Raw genomic sequence first — 17,488 nt, forward strand, 5'->3', positions numbered from 1 at the left:
CTCTGAAATCTGGATGTTTTTGGACGCTGCATACGGTGGTCTTGTAAGGCACAAAGGAAGGAAAGAAGGCATCGTTACTGACTGCACTGTAATAGTCTTAAACATCCTGCTGGCATTCAGGAATCGGCTGTATTTTGTGTGCTGTTACGGAGATGAAGAAGAAGAAGAAAAGATTGGATTTATACCCCGCCCTTCACTACCCAAAGGTGTCTCAGAGCGGCTTACAAACTCCTTTCCCTTCCCCTCCCCACCACAGACACCCTGTGAGGTAGGTGGAGCCGAGAGAACTCTTGACAGAAACTGCTCTTTTTCAAGAACAGCTGTGCCAGAGTTATGGCTTGCCCAAGGTCACACCAGCCAGGTGCAAGAGGAGGAGTGGGGAATCAAACCCGGTTCTCCCAGATTAGAGTCCGCGCACTTAACCACTACCCCAAACTGGCTCATGTATGAATGCTTAGAACTGAAGGGATTCTCAGCCAGGCCCATAGCCACAGTGGGGCATTTAGGGACGGTGCCCCCTCACTCGTGCCCCACACTCCACAACTCTCGCCCTTACCTGCTGGTCATACTCATTCACCTCGGCTACTACAGGAGGAGAGCCGTCTGGATGGTGCAATTGATACTTGGTGAGTAGGCACTCTCTGCTACAGTAGCGGGCGGGTGAGGCCTGCTGGTACGGTAGCACAGAGGGCATGATCCGTGAGCATTGCCGGCAAGCTGGTGCGATTAATGGTCACGGATCATGCACTCTGTGCTACAGTAGCAGCAGACCTCACCCACCCGCTACTGTAGCAGGGAGTGCATACTCACCAAGTATCAATTGCACCATCCAGAGCAGCTAGCAGGTAAGGAAAGACCCTTCTCTTCTTCGCCTGCCTGTCTGCTGACAGGATCTCCCCCCAAAAAACCCCTCCCCCACCCCCCTGGATTTCCCAAAGTCCCACCAACCAAAATTTTCTGGCTATGCCGCTGTTCTCAGCAGTAGAGAGCCACTCAAGAGAAAGACCTGGGGGAATGACAGACCACCTCTTTCTCTTGCATGTCTGGTTCAGCTTCGTATGTGGTTCTCCTCGAGCCCAGATAGGAACCCATCCCCAACTCAGTTACCTGCTTCTTTCACTGTCCACACTAGTAATTCAAACTGGTTTCTCTATCAGTCCCTATCCTCCCAATTCTGGTGACTGTGGTGCTATGAGGAGACTAGGGGATTCTCAACACCCTCCCGAACCTACTGCTCAGGGTTCCTTGAGAGAAATTGTCAGAGAACGTTTAAGGATCCTTTCAATTTACAGTGCAGATGTTAAATAAACCCTAAACTGAAAAAAACCTGCATCACAGAACTCAGTCGTGGTAAAACCACTCCCCCCCCCCCAATTAACTCCTCACCTTCAAGTGTATGTAGTCGAGGAGCTGGAAGTGTTCGGCGTACATTCGGAGGTACTCCAGAAGCAAGGAGTGATGTAGGAAGTTGGGGCAGCCCTCCGGGAACGGGAAGTCGCTGAAGGAGGTCATTTCCTTCGACGTGTTGGTTATTACAGATTTGTATACATTAGTCCTTCCCTGTTCAGGAATTTCCTGTACAGTGACAGCAGTTACATGAGCAAGAGCCGAGATTCTGAAAGGGTCCATTTCCAGTTTGGTGTAGTGGTTAGGAGCATGGATTCTAATCTGGGAGAACCGGGTTTGATTCCCCCACTCCTCCACATGCAGGTACTGGTGTGACCTTGGGCAAGCCATAGTTCTGTCAGAGCTATTCTCTCAAGGGCAGTCCTCTCAGAGCTCTCTCAGCCCCACCCACCTCACAGGGTGTCCGTTGTGGGGAGGGGAGGGGAAAGGAGTTTGGAAGCCGCCCTCCTTTGAATAGTGAAGGGCGGGGTATAAACCTAATATCTTCTTCACTTCTAAATGGTGCTGGCATGGACATCTTCGAGGATTTTGCCACCCAAATAGGTACCGTATGGCACCCTTTGTGGGTCCACCACCCACAATCCACCACCTGCAATAGGAGCCTGTGTAGCTGGATGCCTGTGCCCATGGCAAGGAAACTTTTTCCAGGGTAGCCCTCTTGAAGAATGCCTCCCAACACCAGCCCAGGAGCCGGCCTGGATAAGCCCCATGCCTAGAGATGTGAAGGCCCAGGAAAAAAACGGAAAAATTCGGGGGGAAAACCGGTTTCCCCCCCATTTTTTTCCTGAAGCCTTTTTGGTTTTTTTTCCGAAAAATTGAAAAAATTGATATATATGGTATATATCTGATATATATGGTATCAGATTGATGTAATTTCTGTGCACTGAGGACAAGCAAGTCCTAGGTTACAAACTGAACTCTCCAATGCAAGAACAAGATGCATTTCTTCCTTTAGGAGGTGCGATTGTCAGAAGAAAATAAAAAAGTTTCAGTTTTGTTTTTGCATGTGGGTGGGTATTCTGTTTGTAATAATTGTTTGGATACACTATATTTTTAATATGCTAGTTGTGATAATTTCATGCCAAGTAAAAATAACCCGGAAAAAAAACGGGTTTTTTCCTGAGCTTCAAAATTTCTGGAAATTTTACATCTCTACCCATGCCTATGTCTACATCTGGTGGTTATAGCCATGTCATTCCAGGGACGGCATCTTGTCATGTATTTCGAAACCAGAGGAAGAGATTTCACTTTGGTGCGTTCAAAGGCACCTGCAACTCAAGTCTTAGAAGGTTTTTCCCCCACCCACCTACAGTGCCAACTAGGGCTGGGAACTCTGAGTTGGGACATTCCTGGAGATTTGGGGGTGGACCCCCGGGGAAGGAAGTGACCTCGTTGGGGTAGAATGCTATAAAATGTGCCCTTCAAAGCTCCCATTTCCTCCTGGGGAACTCATCTCGGTAGTCTGAAGAGCAGGTAATTCTGGGAGGTCATCAGCAATACCCCCTCTAAGCTGTGGAGCCTTGTGGGCAAACATTCTACCTTGTGAGCTACCGGCATTAACGTTGTGAGCGAGCAAGTTGGCTACTGCATAGATTAAGTTTGCTCTGGAGCCCCATCCTTCCTGAGCCGAGACAAAAATGTGTGACCTGGAGGCTCTAAGCTAGCTCACACTGACTCAGCCTAGAGGGAACACTGGTCACCAGACCCCCACCTGGAGACTGGCAGTCCTGGTACCAACCCAGTTCCCTCCCACTTTTACGGCACCTTGGACAGAAGTCCTGACCAGTGAATCAAATGCCACCCCTCCCACCATGCTTCAGGTTGGTTCTCTGCCCGTCTTAAGGTAAAGGTAAAGGTTTCCCTTGCTCGAAAGCCAGTTGAATCTGACTCTAGGGTTGCGTCAAAGCCAAAGAGCCAGCGCTGTCCGAAGACGTTTCCATGGTCATGTGGCCGACATGACTAAATACCAAGGCGCACGGAACGCTGTTACCTTCCCACCGAAGTGGTACCTATTTATCTACTTGCAATTTCTTGCTTTTGAACTGCTGGGTTGGCAGGAGCTGGAACTAGAGACGGGAGCTCACTCTGTCATGCGGCACACCCAGGTCTCGAACTGCTGAACTACTGACCTTCCACAGCCTGCAGTTCAGTGTCTTAACCACTTGAGCCACCGCACCTCCTCTGCCCGTCTTACTTTCCCATTTATTTACCGTTCATTGCCCACTGCTCCCTTGCCCCTTGCCTACCATCTCTTCACACCCTCAGTGAGCACCACAATCTCTGTCTTAGCCTGAAAACCCACCCAGCAAGGGACTTTCCGAAATCTTGGCTTCCTTCCAAGCCTGAATTCCACTCACCCGGAATTGCCAGAGTCCCCCGATGCCGTCGCTCTTCTCAAAACAGGTGGGCTCCAGCCCTTCGTCCAGGCAGCATTTAAGGGAGGCCAGCCCACTGACCCCTGCCCCGATGATAGCCACTTTCTGGGCCATGCTCTCCAGGGAGAGGCTTTCCAGGACGTGTGCCTCAAAGGAGCACCAGTCTCTTTTGCCTGCATAAGTAAAGTGCAAGGTTCATCTGCCTGTTGTTTCCTCTGAGTCATTCTGATGTTGCAGAACTGGTATTTTTCAGCCTTACGGAATATCTCTAAACATCACTGCCAACTGGAATGGTGATAAGCCCCGTAGACCTCCGTATGTCAATCATGGCCATTCAAAACAGCCTTTGTATATTGGCTGTGGCTGAGCTGTTCTCCCACCAGAAGCACCTATGAATCCAGTCGGGCTTTTATGGGAGCCCCAAGAAAGAGCGAGATTTCCTTAGACAGAGTGACTTAGGAACTCTCTTTCGGGTCTAATGGCTTGAAGGGGAAGTGTGAGGCAGTTGCCGTCAGGGGGAGTCTAAAAAGTTTCACAAACTGATTGCGAAAGGGGAAGTTCCAGAGTTACAAGCTGCAGATTTTCAGTTACCTTAACCATTGACATTAATGGGACTCTGTCTAAATTCTTACTCCCTTTCTGGTAATTCTTACTCATTCTCTCTCTCTCTCTCTCTCTCTCTCTCTCTCTCTCTCTCTCTCTCTCTCTCTCCTTTCAAAACAACTGTTTTTCTGGGGGCTACTACTTAAAGGCTCATGCCTGTGCCAAAGACAATCCAGCCTTAAAGGATGATAGGGAAATGACTTTACTGAAGGATGCTTTACTGAAGGATGATAGGGAAATGGCTGAGAAGCTGAATGCATTTTTTGCCTCTGTCTTCAGTGTGGAAGATGAGAGGTGCTTGCCCACTCCAGAACCGCTGATTTCAGGAGGGGTGTTGAAACAACCAAGTCAGATTGAGGTGACGAGAGAGGAGGTCCTAAAACTGATAGACAACTTAAAAACTGATAAATCACCAGGACCAGATGGCATACATCCGAGAGTTCTGAAAGAACTCAATTGTGAACTTGTGGATCTCCTGACAAAAATATGTGATCTTTCCTTAAAATCTGCCTCCATTCCTGAGGACTGGAAGGTAGCTAATGTCGCTCCCATCTTTAAAAAGAGTTACAGAGGAGATCCGGGAAATTACAGGCCAGTCAGTCTGACATCGATACCGGGTAAATTGGTGAAAACTGTTATAAGGAAAGAATTAGTAGGCACACTGATGAACAAAGCCTACTGAGGAAGACTCAGCATGGGTTCTGTAAGGGAAGATCTTGTCTCACTAACCTGTTAATGTTCTTTGAGGTGAGCGCCTGGTTCATCCGTCCTGCCTCCTTTGCTGGTCTCCCTCCCTCACTGGGTCCGTTAGCTTTTCCTCACGCTTGCAGGATTGGCCTCTGCTCATCAGGGGGTCTTGTATGATTGGGGTATAATTGCTTAGTCCGCTCATTTTACTACTCTGATCAATAAACTGAACCTACTTAGGTTATTGGAATACCTGACACTAACCTGTTAGTGTTCTTTGAGGGAGTGAACAAACATCTGGATAAGGGGGACCCAATAGATGTTGTTTAGCTTGACTTCCAGAAAGCTTTTGATAAAGTTTCTCATTAAAGGCTCCTAAGTAAGCTCAATAGTCATGGGATAAAAGGAAAAGTCCTTTTGTGGATCAAAAACTAGCTAATTAATAGGAAACAGAGAGTGAGTATAAATGGGCAATTTTCTCAGCGGAGGGTAGTAAGCAGTTTGGTGCCACAGGGATCAGTACTCGGTCCGATGCTTTTTAACTTGTTCATTAATCATTTGAAGTTGGGCGTAAGCAGTGAAGTGGCTAAATTTGCGGATGACACGAAGTTGTTCAGGGTGGTGGGAACCAGTGAGGATTGTGAGGCACTCCAAAGGGATCTGTCAAGGATGGGCGAGTGGGCATCAACGTGGCAAATGGGATTCAGTGTGACCAAGTGCAAAGTGATGCACATTGGAGCCAAAAATCCTAAATATAACTACACGTTGATGGGGTCTGAACTGGCATAGACTGATCAAGAGAGAGATCTTGGGAGTCGTAGTAGATAACTCACAGAAAATGACGAGACAGTGTGTGACTGCAATAAAGAAGGCCAACGCTATGCTGGGGATCAGGGGTCATTTCCTGCTGGAGCGCCCCAGAGCAGCGCTCTGGAAGGAAGGGGCCCAGGCCCTGCCCCACACCAGTCTGGGTTCCCTGACCAATCTTGTATGACAGAAGCCTGCTGGGTGACCTTGGGCCAGTTACACACCTCAGGCAAACCTACCTCACAGAGTTGTCGTGAGGATAAAAAAGAGGAGAGGACAATGATGTCATTTGCTCTGGGTCCCCGTTGGGGTGAAAGACAGGATGTCAATAAATAAAGGAAATAAAACAGTGTAATGAAAGCAGAGTTAAGTCCTTCTAAGTCCGTTGGCATCAGTGGACTACAGAGGAGGCAGCTTTGGGGAGCAGGGGGCACAACAACAATATCAACAACAAACAGTAGCCTTTTCGTTTGTGCCTTTTAAAAAAAAGGTAATTACTTGCACTCCAGATGTCTTCACACTAAAAAATGGTGAAAGTAACCATGGAAAATAATGCTAATGACAAAATTTATCAAGGACGTCTATTTGGGGAAGGAAACAGTGGGGGCAGTGAAGGAATATCAGCGTGGCGACCCAGATGGGACTTTACTGCTCCACTGTTCTCCTGGAAATTGGGAACCCAGTTATCAGGGTAATTGCACAAGGCAGAAACATCTACTGATGTGCTGAGTTCATCGTGAGAAGCTACCTTGCCAAAGGGATTTTCACATTAAAACAATAAAAGGGATGACATGTAGGCACAGTGAAGAATTCACTGCTCTCCTGTTCTCCTGGCTGGAGATTGGGAACCCAAATGTATATATATACTGAGAGCCCAAGATGGAATCTGTTTACTGCTTAATGACGCAGTCGGTTTGGCCTTAGCAGAGTTGCGAGTGAGAGAGATAGCAGACAGCTGCCTGTACACACACACACACACACACACACACACACACACACACGTTCCTTAGTTTATGTCTCATAAAAGGATGCTGTAATGTATGAAAGGGAGGGGGGGAAGGAGGAGACGGATTTTTCAATAAATATAGCTGGTGAGTCAGAGGATTCATTCGAGGATTCATTCAGTCAGTCAGTTCCTGCAGACTTGTGTCCTGTCTTCTTTGAACCACGGCAAACTACAGGAAACCACAAATCCTGGAAATCATTTTGGTTACTATATTTATTAATTTTTGGAAAGATCGATACAAGTACTATTGCTTTGATATATCGTAAAGTCCTTCGTTATGACATTGTTTTCTTCTTATGCGGTAATTGCTAAACCCCTCGTTTCCCCCTTTCAGTATCTGATACCTTAGTCCGGGGAAACAATTGATAAACTGATGCAGTCGTTGTTAACAATCCAAGTCTAAAACAAAATCTAAGCTTGCAAAGCACTTTGTACATGAACGTAGTTCAGTAAGTGATCAACGCATGCGTGCAGTTCTCATTTTGGTTGTGAGGAAGCCCCAGGTCCCAATCCCAGAGGAGCCCGAGTCACTTCAGGAGAAGGGGACAGGCAATCGTCTTCATGTAGGCAATTTGAAAAACTAACTGCACAGGGCCAGGTGTATCACTGACTATTAGCCAAGGTAACGCAATAGACTCTCTGTATACAGAGCAGGAATACCTCTCTGTAGGGAAGAGGCTATTACTAGGGGGAAGCCAGGGCCTTTGCACTCTTTTTGAGATCTTCCTGAAAGCACCTGGCAGGTTACGGGTGTGAACACGGTGCTGATCGTCGGTCTCTTCAAAAGGCCCTGTAGCTTCCCCCTGTATTAATCTTAAAGACAACAGTTTTCAAATGAAAAGTAGGGCTCTTCTTATATTGCTAATACTGTTGTTGCATAACTTGCAAACATACTACTGTGGATTACAGAGTAAATGATTGTTTCAAAAGTTACAAACCCTGGAAGTGAGAGAAGAAATAGTGACCTCTGCATTTATAAAACTCTAAATATATAAAGTGTATTTATTTGCATAAAAACTGCAAAGAAGAGCAGCAGAAGAAGAAGAGATTGGATTTATACCCCCGCCCTTCACTACCCAAAGGTGTCTCAGAGTGGCTCACAAACTCCTTTCCCTTCCCCTCCCCGCAACAGACACCCTGTGGGCAATGCTCCCTCTAAGCTGTGGAGACTGGTGAGCAAAAATTCTGCTTTCTGAGCTACTGGCATTAAAGTTGTGAGCCAACGATTTGGCTGCTGCAGAAATTAGTTTGCTCTGGAGCCATCCTTCCTGAGCCGAGACAAAAAGGCGTGAGCCGGAGGTTAAAAAACTGTGAGCTGGCTCACACTAACTCAGCTTAGAGGGAACACTGCCTGTGAGGTAGGTGGGGCTGAAAGAGCTCTGACAGAAACTGCTCTTTTTCAAGGACAGCTCTTATCAGAACTTATCAGAAAAGTGCAAATAGTGCAGAAACAGTTAAATACAGGGCCAGTTCAGACAATATGGCAGCCCTACATATGCTAAGGAGTGTGTGTGTGGGGATAACATCTAACCATCCTATCCGCCAAGCGCTCCAGCCCTCTTCCCTAGCACCACAGGACACCCATGAAGTGGTATAAAATTCAACCAGGTCAAATTGAATAGAATCCTAGATTAAATGTAGGGTTTCAACTGTGCCTTTGATTCCAGTCTGTTGCAGCAAAATTAAACAGAAGTCTTCAAAGAGAGCGACAAAGTGAGCGACTCAGCAGGCCTGGACATTGAGGGGTGCTACGTACATCAATAAGTGTGTACAGGTGTTCTCTCCTTGAATGGGATGTCTCTCTTTGTCTTAACCTGGGAGCGGTACTCTGACCCCTTTTCCTCTCCCTTATTTCACATGGCCTTCCACAGAGACATACATGTCTGCAGGTCTCTCCTGTAAAGACGATGCCCTCCTACTCCCACACGCATGATGCCAGACAAGCTAGCCGTTTGTGGTAGGGAAAGAAAGGAGTCTTTAGATTAGGGTTCTTTCTCTTCTTTTGAATGCAACCTGGATGTGAACTGGATCTACTTGCATAAATGTAGGTTTTCCCCTTTTGCAATATACTTCTTGGGAGATGTATTTACTGCACTCAGTATCAGGCTTCTCTGACTGGGCAAACTCTGCTCTATTAACCAAATATCCCAACAGAAACAACCACCAATCAAAGAGCAATCATCCATCCAGGGCAGGCGAGTCCCACTCCCTGCAGCAGATGGAGGGCAAAGGCAAGAGTTGGATTCAGTCAAGGAAGGTGCCATCTGAGATGTGATAAGAACTCACCCAAAGGGTGGGTTATGCAGAGTTATTAGCACCTACTGGTGAGCGGCTCCTTCCTACTGAAACAATATTGTTCCTACTCTTGTTGTAGCTCCCTCCTGTCTTTTTATTGCTTGTATCCAACCTGAATAAAAGCTGTTAGTCTTTAGGGTGCCTCTGGACACCTGTGCAATGGAACTGTGCCCACAGAAATTCTGGATGCTGGATTTGATTCCATCGACCTGTTATGCCACTGCGTGAATTCCCGCTGGTGTCAGAGGCGGGACAATCTGGGTGGGAAAGTAAAGCATGCTCCCCCGACAGCATAGGGCTGGCACATAGTCCAAATTAATTAAAAGAGTGCGCTAAGCATGCTCAGTTAGTATGTTTTCAATCTCTATTTCCAATTCTTGCCAACTATTTAACTTATCCAAACAGTGTTATGGAATTCACATGGAATTCACTGCCACAGGAGGTCGCGGCGACTACAAGCATGGATGGCTTCAAGAGGGAATTAGAGAAGCATATGGAGCAGACGTCCATCACTGGCAATTAGCCACAAGGTATAGATAGGGACTCCCGGTCTGGGGCAAGTGGTGCTCTGTATTCTTGGTGCTTGGGGGTGGGCAACAGGGCTTCTGGTATCCTGGCCCCATTGCTGGACCTCCTGATGGCACCTGGTATTTTTGGCCACTGTGTGACAGAGTGTTGGACTAGGTGGGCCATTGGCCTGATCCAACATTGGCTTCTCTTATGTTCTTTTGTTCTTATTAGGAAAACAAGAACCCACTTGTAAGAAAGGCTGGTTTCCTTAAAGCCTTAACAGGGCATTTGGATTTCAAGTGGGGCTGCTGGAGAAACTCTTCACCTTTCTGAATGTCGTTGAGACTGAAACTCACTTGCATGCAAAAATGTTGAATTTTGATGCCATCCTGTAAACTTTCAAAACCCACCCCTTTCATGGAACAGTTGACTTTTGGAGTTGCAGTGAATTTTATGGGCTTGGAGTAGGCTTTCATTTGGTGAGATCTCTCTTACACATTGGTATATAGGTCTCGTCTTCCACTACAAAAACAGGTTTGAAAAAAAAATCAGATATCAATATTCACACTGAACAAATCTGAATTCTGATTGTAAAGTTCCTTCGTCCTTCTTAAGAACATCAGAAGAGCCCTGCTGGATCAGACCAGTAGCCCATCTAGTACAGCATCCTGTCTCACACAGTGGCCAGCCAGTTCCTCTGGAGGGCCAACAACTGTTGCCTCCTGGCTCTCCTAGGAGAAGACTTCGGCCTCTGTGCCCTGTTGTTGGCTATCCAGAGGACCTGACTGGCCACTGTGCACCCTGTACAAAATGACAAACATAGACAGAAAGCAGATACCAGGAAATGCAGAAAACCAAACTTAAAGCTGTCAGAACTAATTCAAACCGTAGAGGATCCCAATAAAGACCGCAAAGAAGGCCAGAGCTTTCAGTAAGTATGCAATGAAACTGGATGAGTCTTCCACCACCCGGGTTCTGATGGGCTTCAGGGTCCGCTCCCACTGGTTCATGATAGCATCTCTGGCTCCATCCCACTTCCCTGGTCCAACCAGGCGGTACTGGTAGGGAGAACAAGGCCCAAAGAAGATCTTCATGGCCAGCTTTGGATCACTGAGCAGTAGAGCAGGTATGCTGGGCTTGATGCCGATAGAGCAAGCCACCTGGTCCATGTACGTCAGGCAGTCTGTTTTCAGAACCTCATCGTAGGACAAGCCGAACCTTCACAGAAGAATGAAAAGGGGGAAAGAAAGAAAGAAAGAAAGAAAGAAAGAAAGAAAGAAAGAAAAACAGGTGAAAATCAAAGGCACAGGATTTGAATATTTTGTTCCCAATAGCCTGCACAAGAAATATGGAGCTACAGGTGTCCACCACAAAGCTTTTGAAGTGTCAGTGTCCTTAGAAAATGGGAAATTTCTACAGTTCTTCAGAAGATCCTATGTGGTAATAAATATTGCGAGAACCCAGGGTATCTTTATAAGTACAAGCACAGAGTTATGGCCTTGGTATAGATATCAGCAAGCTGTGAAAGTGATAATTATCTTGGTAGCAAACACGTAGTTTTAAGACTCTGGATGCCATGGTCTTATGGAGGGGGTGGGGGTGGGCTTAGACTTCAACCGTGAACACAGAATGAACATGTCACAACTGTAGCCACACGTAATCCCTCCCCATGTTGTTGGCTGTCCAGAGGAACCCATTGGCCACTGTGTGCCCTGTGCATGGAGAGGAGGAGCAGGTATGAGCATGCTGGCCCCATCCCCTCCTCTCCACAGTCACCAACCTGTGAGCATAGCCTGCAGACATGGAGGAAGAGTGCACATGTATGTTGGCATAGATTGGACCTTCATCCAAGGCACCTTCTTCCAGCCTAAGGAACATTCCTCCATCTTAATTGGCTCTCATATTGGACACCTCCAATCGGAACATTCCTCTGTCTTAATTGGCTCTCATATTGGACACCTCCAATCAGAGGAAGCCTCCAAAGGCTTCAACCTTTGCTCATTGGACTAGTAGGCTAAGGATGGGATGCACCCCGTCCTTTCTCTGTGACAAGGGATGCTGCTTGCCAAATGTTCTTGATCACAGTGGCGATGGTAACAATGTGTGTAGGTGCATCTCTGGGTGCAGGCGCCATGCTTACAAGCCAGTCAGCACATGGAGGCAGAGTCTTTCCTTTTGTCCATCTTCAATTTTTGACCATCAGCTTCACTTGGTACCCCAAGTTTTAGTATTGCTGTGTCTCCAGCCCATGCATGATTTTATATCATGCCCTCCTTCTGTTGTATTTTTTCTAAACTTCTTCCAAATGTCCTCGGCCTGCCTCTTTGAATTGGGCCCGGAGGTCACAAGAGGGGGCATGTGCTTTCTCAAATGCCACTGTGATCTGATAGTGATTTAGAAGAAGGAGAGATTGGATTTATACCCCACCCTTCACTACCCAAAGGAGTCTCAGAGTGGCTTACAAACTCCTTTCCGCCCAGTTCCAGTTTTGGCAACTCGAAAGGCGGGCACGCTCCATCGGACCTCTGATGGAAGCAGCCCGTGACCTGGCAAATTTCAACAACCAGGATCAGCTGAAAGAGCTAAATTTAAAATCAGAGGAGATGGTAAAAGCAGTGAAGCCAAGTCAAAAGCAATTCAACAAAAACTGGAAGGCTGAAAATCTGAAGCAGATCTTAAGTCAAGCGTTGGCCCCAAGAACAGGTGTATTAGCGGATGTATTATAAAGCGATATGGATATGATCCATTGGACATATCCAGGATTTATCAAGAAAAATAAACCTGTCGTGGGGAAAATGACAAGATTCTCATAGAGATCGGGGGGACTTGTCTTCAAATATAAAGATTTTTTAAAAAGAAAAAAGATGGACTCTGTCTTTAAAGTGAAGCTGGTTCTGGAACAGCAATAAAGACAAGCGTATGACAAAAGACCAGCAGAGGGGAAAGATCGGGAAGAAGAAAGCAACCCATTTGGATTGGAAAGTATACAAAGTACGATGGGCAGCAATCCAGAAGAGGGCAAGAACCATAGAAAGAGGTGGCGGACCCAAAAGTCCCAAAGGTCCGATGTAATTTGGACAAAAAGAAGTTCAGAAGAAAGAAACCGAAATAATATAACTCTGAAAGTTAAATTGTTTAAGCCATACTTACCTGATTTAATTTTTTAAACGTTAGTTGGTAGAGAAGCGATAAGAAACCACACCATTCCAATAATTATAACATAAAGCAAACTTTGTTTAAGCTAATGATTAATCTTTTTATATGATCCTTGTATAGCTTAGGTTTTAGTCTAGTGTTGTAGTATATGTAGTGTTGTCAGTCTTTGTAGTTGTTAGTCTTGTAGTATGAAAACAAAGAAATCTTAAAAAAAAAACCTCCTTTCCCTCCCCCTCCCCACAACAGACACCCTGTGAGGTAGGTGGGGCTGAGAGAGCTCTTTCGAGAACTGTCCTTGAGAGAACAGCTCTGACAAAACTATGGCTTGCCCAAGGTCATCCAGCAGCTGCGAGTGGAGGAGTGGGGAATCAAACCCAGTTCTCCCAGATTAGAGTCCGGGCACTTAACCACTACAACAAACTGGCTCTCACTTAGATTTATCTAAGGAAGTGCAAGAGGAAGGAGGCTGCTTGGAGGGGCCCAAGAGTTGCATTGCAAAAACGCTGATCTCAGCAGATGAAGCTTCCCTTACAGATACAGCAGCAAACCAGTCCGGGTTTCTTTCAGGTCAGCTGGCAACCATAAATTGCCCTTGCATTTAGCTAAGGAGGATGTGGCTGAACACAGTAGCCGTGCACATACATTACAGTGAATGCACGCATAATCCACATATGCACTACAAGTGATTTTGCTTTGTATAGACATTACGTAATCCTTACATTACATTCAAAGTACATGCAGCTAAATGCTTGATTTAAACCCCACATTTATCCAGGTATTGGTCCCCCATTTTCCTCTGTAACTCGGGTGCACATTGGCTCTTTCTGACAGAAGAATGTGTGCTTGCAAGATGTACGTGACTTCATTGCAACACGAGAACAGGACTGTGTCTTATTTTTGAAAAGTGGCTCACCAGGTGATGTTTTTCTTCTTTTCATTGACCTCTCCTATCATGGCGTTCAGTGGAGGCAACTTGCATAACCCTAAAAGACAGGAGGAAAAAGAAGTTTTTTTTTTCTTTTTAGTAGGTTTTTTGTTCATTTGTCTTTTTAACTACATAAGCTAAAAGATAACTTTTTTTTTGCAGTGAAACAAAACTGACTGGGGGTCTCCATGCTAGACCACACAGCCACAGGGGGCACACAAAGTTATGTGGGAGCACTAACCTGAATGTCCCTGTAGCCACGCAAGCAACGTTCCCTCTAAGCTGTGGAGTTTTGTGAGCAAAAATTCTACTTTGTGAGCTACTGGAATTAAAGTTGTGAGCGACTGATTTGGCTACTGCATGAATTAGTTTGCTCTGGAGCCATCCTTCCCGAGCTAAGACAAAAACGTGTGAGCCGGAGGCTAAGAAACTGTGAGCTACCTCACATTAATTCAGCTTAGAGGGAACACTGCATGCAAGTCATGTGATTTGTTTGTATTTGGGTTGGGTTCAGGCATTATGGGGGGCACAGAGAATCTTTGTAACTGGGGCATTGGGGCTGATCCTGCATTGGCCTTTCCCTCTGTTGTTGTATGAAACCCACGCTGGAATAGAAATTCCCCTCTGCATTGCATGCTGCTTTCACTTTTTTTGATCATCGGATTTTATGGTACCTTCTGCATAGATTTATGGTTGTTTTACGGTTGTTCAGAGGTGATGTTGCAGTCAGTATGGTGTTGCCCTGAGGTATTTGGATGTGGTTTTGAGCTGCACTTTTCCCTCCAAGTTGAGAGAATGTGGAGCAAATGCTGGATGCAGAATTGCCCTGGGTGGGTGCACAAGGTGATACCCCGGCCAGGATCCCCTGCCAGGGATTGTCTCTCAGTCTTCATGTTGCACATGGTCAGAGTCCTCACACATCTCTTCCTTGTGGATTGGCAGAGGCTATCACACTCTGTCTTGAGTGCATGGCTGTTCAATGCCACTTTATGCATCATGGCTCTCTGTTTAAAAAAGTGCTGTTTTTCTTTGATGCGTTCCAGCATGTATTTCAGCTGGGACACTTGTAGAGAGCTCCCTGCTCCTTTATACGACAATTCTGAGTGAAGGTCACTATGGGACGCTAAACAACCGTTGGGAAGGCGGTCCTCTGTGGTCTCTTCCTCCTTCACTCAGTAAGCTTGCTAGTCTCCCAATGTGGGATTGCACAGAAGCTGTGATGATGAAAGCAGAGTTGCACTTACCAGTAACTGTTGTTCATCAAGTGGTCTTCTGTGCAGGCACACATTCCTCCCTCCTGCCCTGCTGTGAACTCTCTGGAACCTTAGTTTCTTGGGGTCTCCAGTGGCAGCATGGAGAGACATGAGGGAGTAGTGCCCCCCTCCTGGTCATGTGATCGTTATGGCGGGAAAGCGCCAGAGAGAGGACAGGCGTCCCAGTCTACTAGAAAACTTTGGAAATCTTTTCTGCAGCTGGATTTCAGATTTTTCTGCAAACTTGGGACTTCCTCCAAGTTTGTCGACAACTTCCCTTTCCACCTCCATTTTGCTGATTTATTAATCCACACTCCGTGGCCTATTTTAGAATTAGATATACAGTTCTCTTTTACTTTGTGAGTCACCTCAAGGTGAACTAAAAATGTCAAAACCCCAAAAACCTAAACAAATGTTTGGTCTAAAGAAAGAATAATATGAAAATATTTTATGGCTGTTGTTTATGTTTTGCAGGGTGCCCTCGTTTCAATCCAGTGTTGTATTTGGTTTGCCTCATGCAGATAACTCACAGGCAAAGCCAGGGTCTCTACCTACTCAGCGGATTCCGATCCCAGAGATCGATTGTCCTATTGCCCAATGGAAGGAGACTTCCTGTTCGAAACACGCAATTTAGGGGAAGGCTCCTTCAGTTATGAGAACGTTCTGCCTTTACTTGGGATGCAGCCACATAAATATTTCCTTGATTTTACAGAATGATTGGATTTCATCCTACCTACCCTTAAAGACCCGGGTGACCCAGCGCGCTTGGGTTTCCACAACTGGCATGACTGCCCCCAATGGCCTGAGGAAGCCGATGATGGCCAGGGTTGGCTTTTCCAGCTGAGGCGGGAAAATGTATTTGTACAAGGAAGCGTGTTTGTCCTCAACCTTGATGATGGACTCATCGATGAAAGGGAAAGAAGCTTTGTAGCCAGTGGCAAAGACAACAACATCCACTTCCTCTTCACCTTGACCGTCCTCGAACACAACGGAATTCTCTTTGAACTCCTTCACACTGGGCCTGATGGTGACCTTCCCGGTGATGATGCACCCGGGGAGTTCATCGTTCAGTATCGGCTCTCTCATCACAGACCTACAGCAGAGGGAGAAGGGGAAGGACCAAAAGGGAGACATGAGTCTTTTGGCAACACAGGCCAGCATGTTGTCAAACTGGTTTTAAAAAATGGGATGAAGGATCTCAGGCTAACTTTCCTCTACCGGGTTTCATTTTTCTGCTACCCTTCTGACACTGTCAAGGATGAGTTTTACCTATCAGGCCAAGGACCCATGTCCTCCAACGTTTTGCTTTTCACAGGGCTCTTTTTGTAGAAAAAGCCCAGCAGGAACTCATCAGCATAACAGGCCACACCCAACAGCAGAAACTCATTAGCATATTAGGACACACCCCTGATGGCACAGCTCATTAGCCCATTAGGCCGCATCCCCCATGTTACCAGAAGTGTGGTCATCCAGCCACACCCACCTTTTGCTTCTTATTCTGTTGACCTTGTTTGTGGTCAAAACCCAGGGCCTTTTTTTGTTGCAGGGACTCCTTTGCATGTTAGGCCACACCACCCCTACTGTAGCCAGTCCTGATGAGTTTCTGCTGTTGGGTGTGGCCTATTATGCTAATGAGTTCCTGCTGGGCGTGGCCAACTCGGGAGCCAGCCGTAACTCCGTTCCTGTGCGTTCCTGCCCAAAAATAACCCTGGCTTTTCAGCAGTGCCGAGCTAGTCAGATGCTTCCAGGATACACACAAGCAGGGCATCGAACAAACAACCTCCCTCACCGTTTGCGGCCCTCAGCATGCTGCCTCTGAATATGGAAACACCATCTATCTGTCATGGCTAACAGCTGCAAATAGGACTATCCTCCACGAACCTTTCCCAAAAGGTCTCAGCCAATGCTACACTGTGCATCGTGGCAGTGAACTGTGTACATTAATGAGAAGAAGGAGAAAGAGGAGGAGCAGGAGGAGGAGGAGGAGATTGGATTTATACCCCGTCCTTCACTTGGAGTCTCAGAGCGGCTTACAAACTCCTTTCCCTTCCCCTCCCCACAACAGACAGACACCCTGTGAGGTAGGTGGGGCTGAGAGAGCTCTTTTGAGGACTGCTCTTGAGAGAACCACTCTGAAAGGACTTACAACTGATCCAAGGTCACACCAGCCGCTGCAGTGGTTCCTCCAGATTAGAGTCTGTGCTCCTAAGCACTACACCAACCTGGCTCTCGGACGTCTGTCCTGAATTAACTGTCAAACAACCCCAGTTCTAATGTTCTGAGAAAAAGCAAAACAACGCCCAATCTGAACAAAGCTTCAGAGTCCAGTGGGGGCACCCTTAAGACCAATATGTTTAATTCCGGGTATAAGCTTTCATGTTCATGCCCACTTCTTCGGAAGGAAGGACAGGAGGGAAAATAGCAGATGAAGAAGGATGGGCTGATAAAAGTAAGAGGGGGGGGG

At 46.6% G+C, this 17,488-nt stretch overlaps 2 protein-coding genes across 2 annotated transcripts in view; both read right to left on the reverse strand.

Annotated features, from left to right (window-relative positions):
• Nucleotides 1-3,896, reverse strand: part of LOC107110957 (dimethylaniline monooxygenase [N-oxide-forming] 4-like) — a 21,408-nt gene extending 17,512 nt beyond the window's left edge. The window contains exons 1-3 of the mRNA XM_015411816.1: nucleotides 3,765-3,896; nucleotides 1,387-1,575; nucleotides 2-40 (exon numbers count right to left, since the gene is read on the reverse strand). Coding sequence (XP_015267302.1) covers nucleotides 2-40; nucleotides 1,387-1,575; nucleotides 3,765-3,896 — 360 coding nt within the window. The remainder of the gene's footprint in view (nucleotide 1; nucleotides 41-1,386; nucleotides 1,576-3,764) is intronic.
• Nucleotides 3,897-10,565: 6,669 nt separating this feature from the next.
• LOC107110958 (dimethylaniline monooxygenase [N-oxide-forming] 1-like) overlaps nucleotides 10,566-17,488 on the reverse strand; it is a 24,787-nt gene continuing 17,864 nt past the window's right edge. Inside the window, exons 6-8 of the mRNA XM_015411817.1 lie at nucleotides 15,762-16,117; nucleotides 13,760-13,829; nucleotides 10,566-10,908 (exon numbers count right to left, since the gene is read on the reverse strand). Of these exons, the coding sequence (XP_015267303.1) occupies nucleotides 10,566-10,908; nucleotides 13,760-13,829; nucleotides 15,762-16,117 (769 nt within the window). The remainder of the gene's footprint in view (nucleotides 10,909-13,759; nucleotides 13,830-15,761; nucleotides 16,118-17,488) is intronic.

Source organism: Gekko japonicus, unplaced genomic scaffold, assembly GCF_001447785.1.
Source record: "Gekko japonicus isolate JY-2015 unplaced genomic scaffold, Gekko_japonicus_V1.1 scaffold309, whole genome shotgun sequence".
Taxonomy (NCBI): domain Eukaryota; kingdom Metazoa; phylum Chordata; class Lepidosauria; order Squamata; family Gekkonidae; genus Gekko; species Gekko japonicus.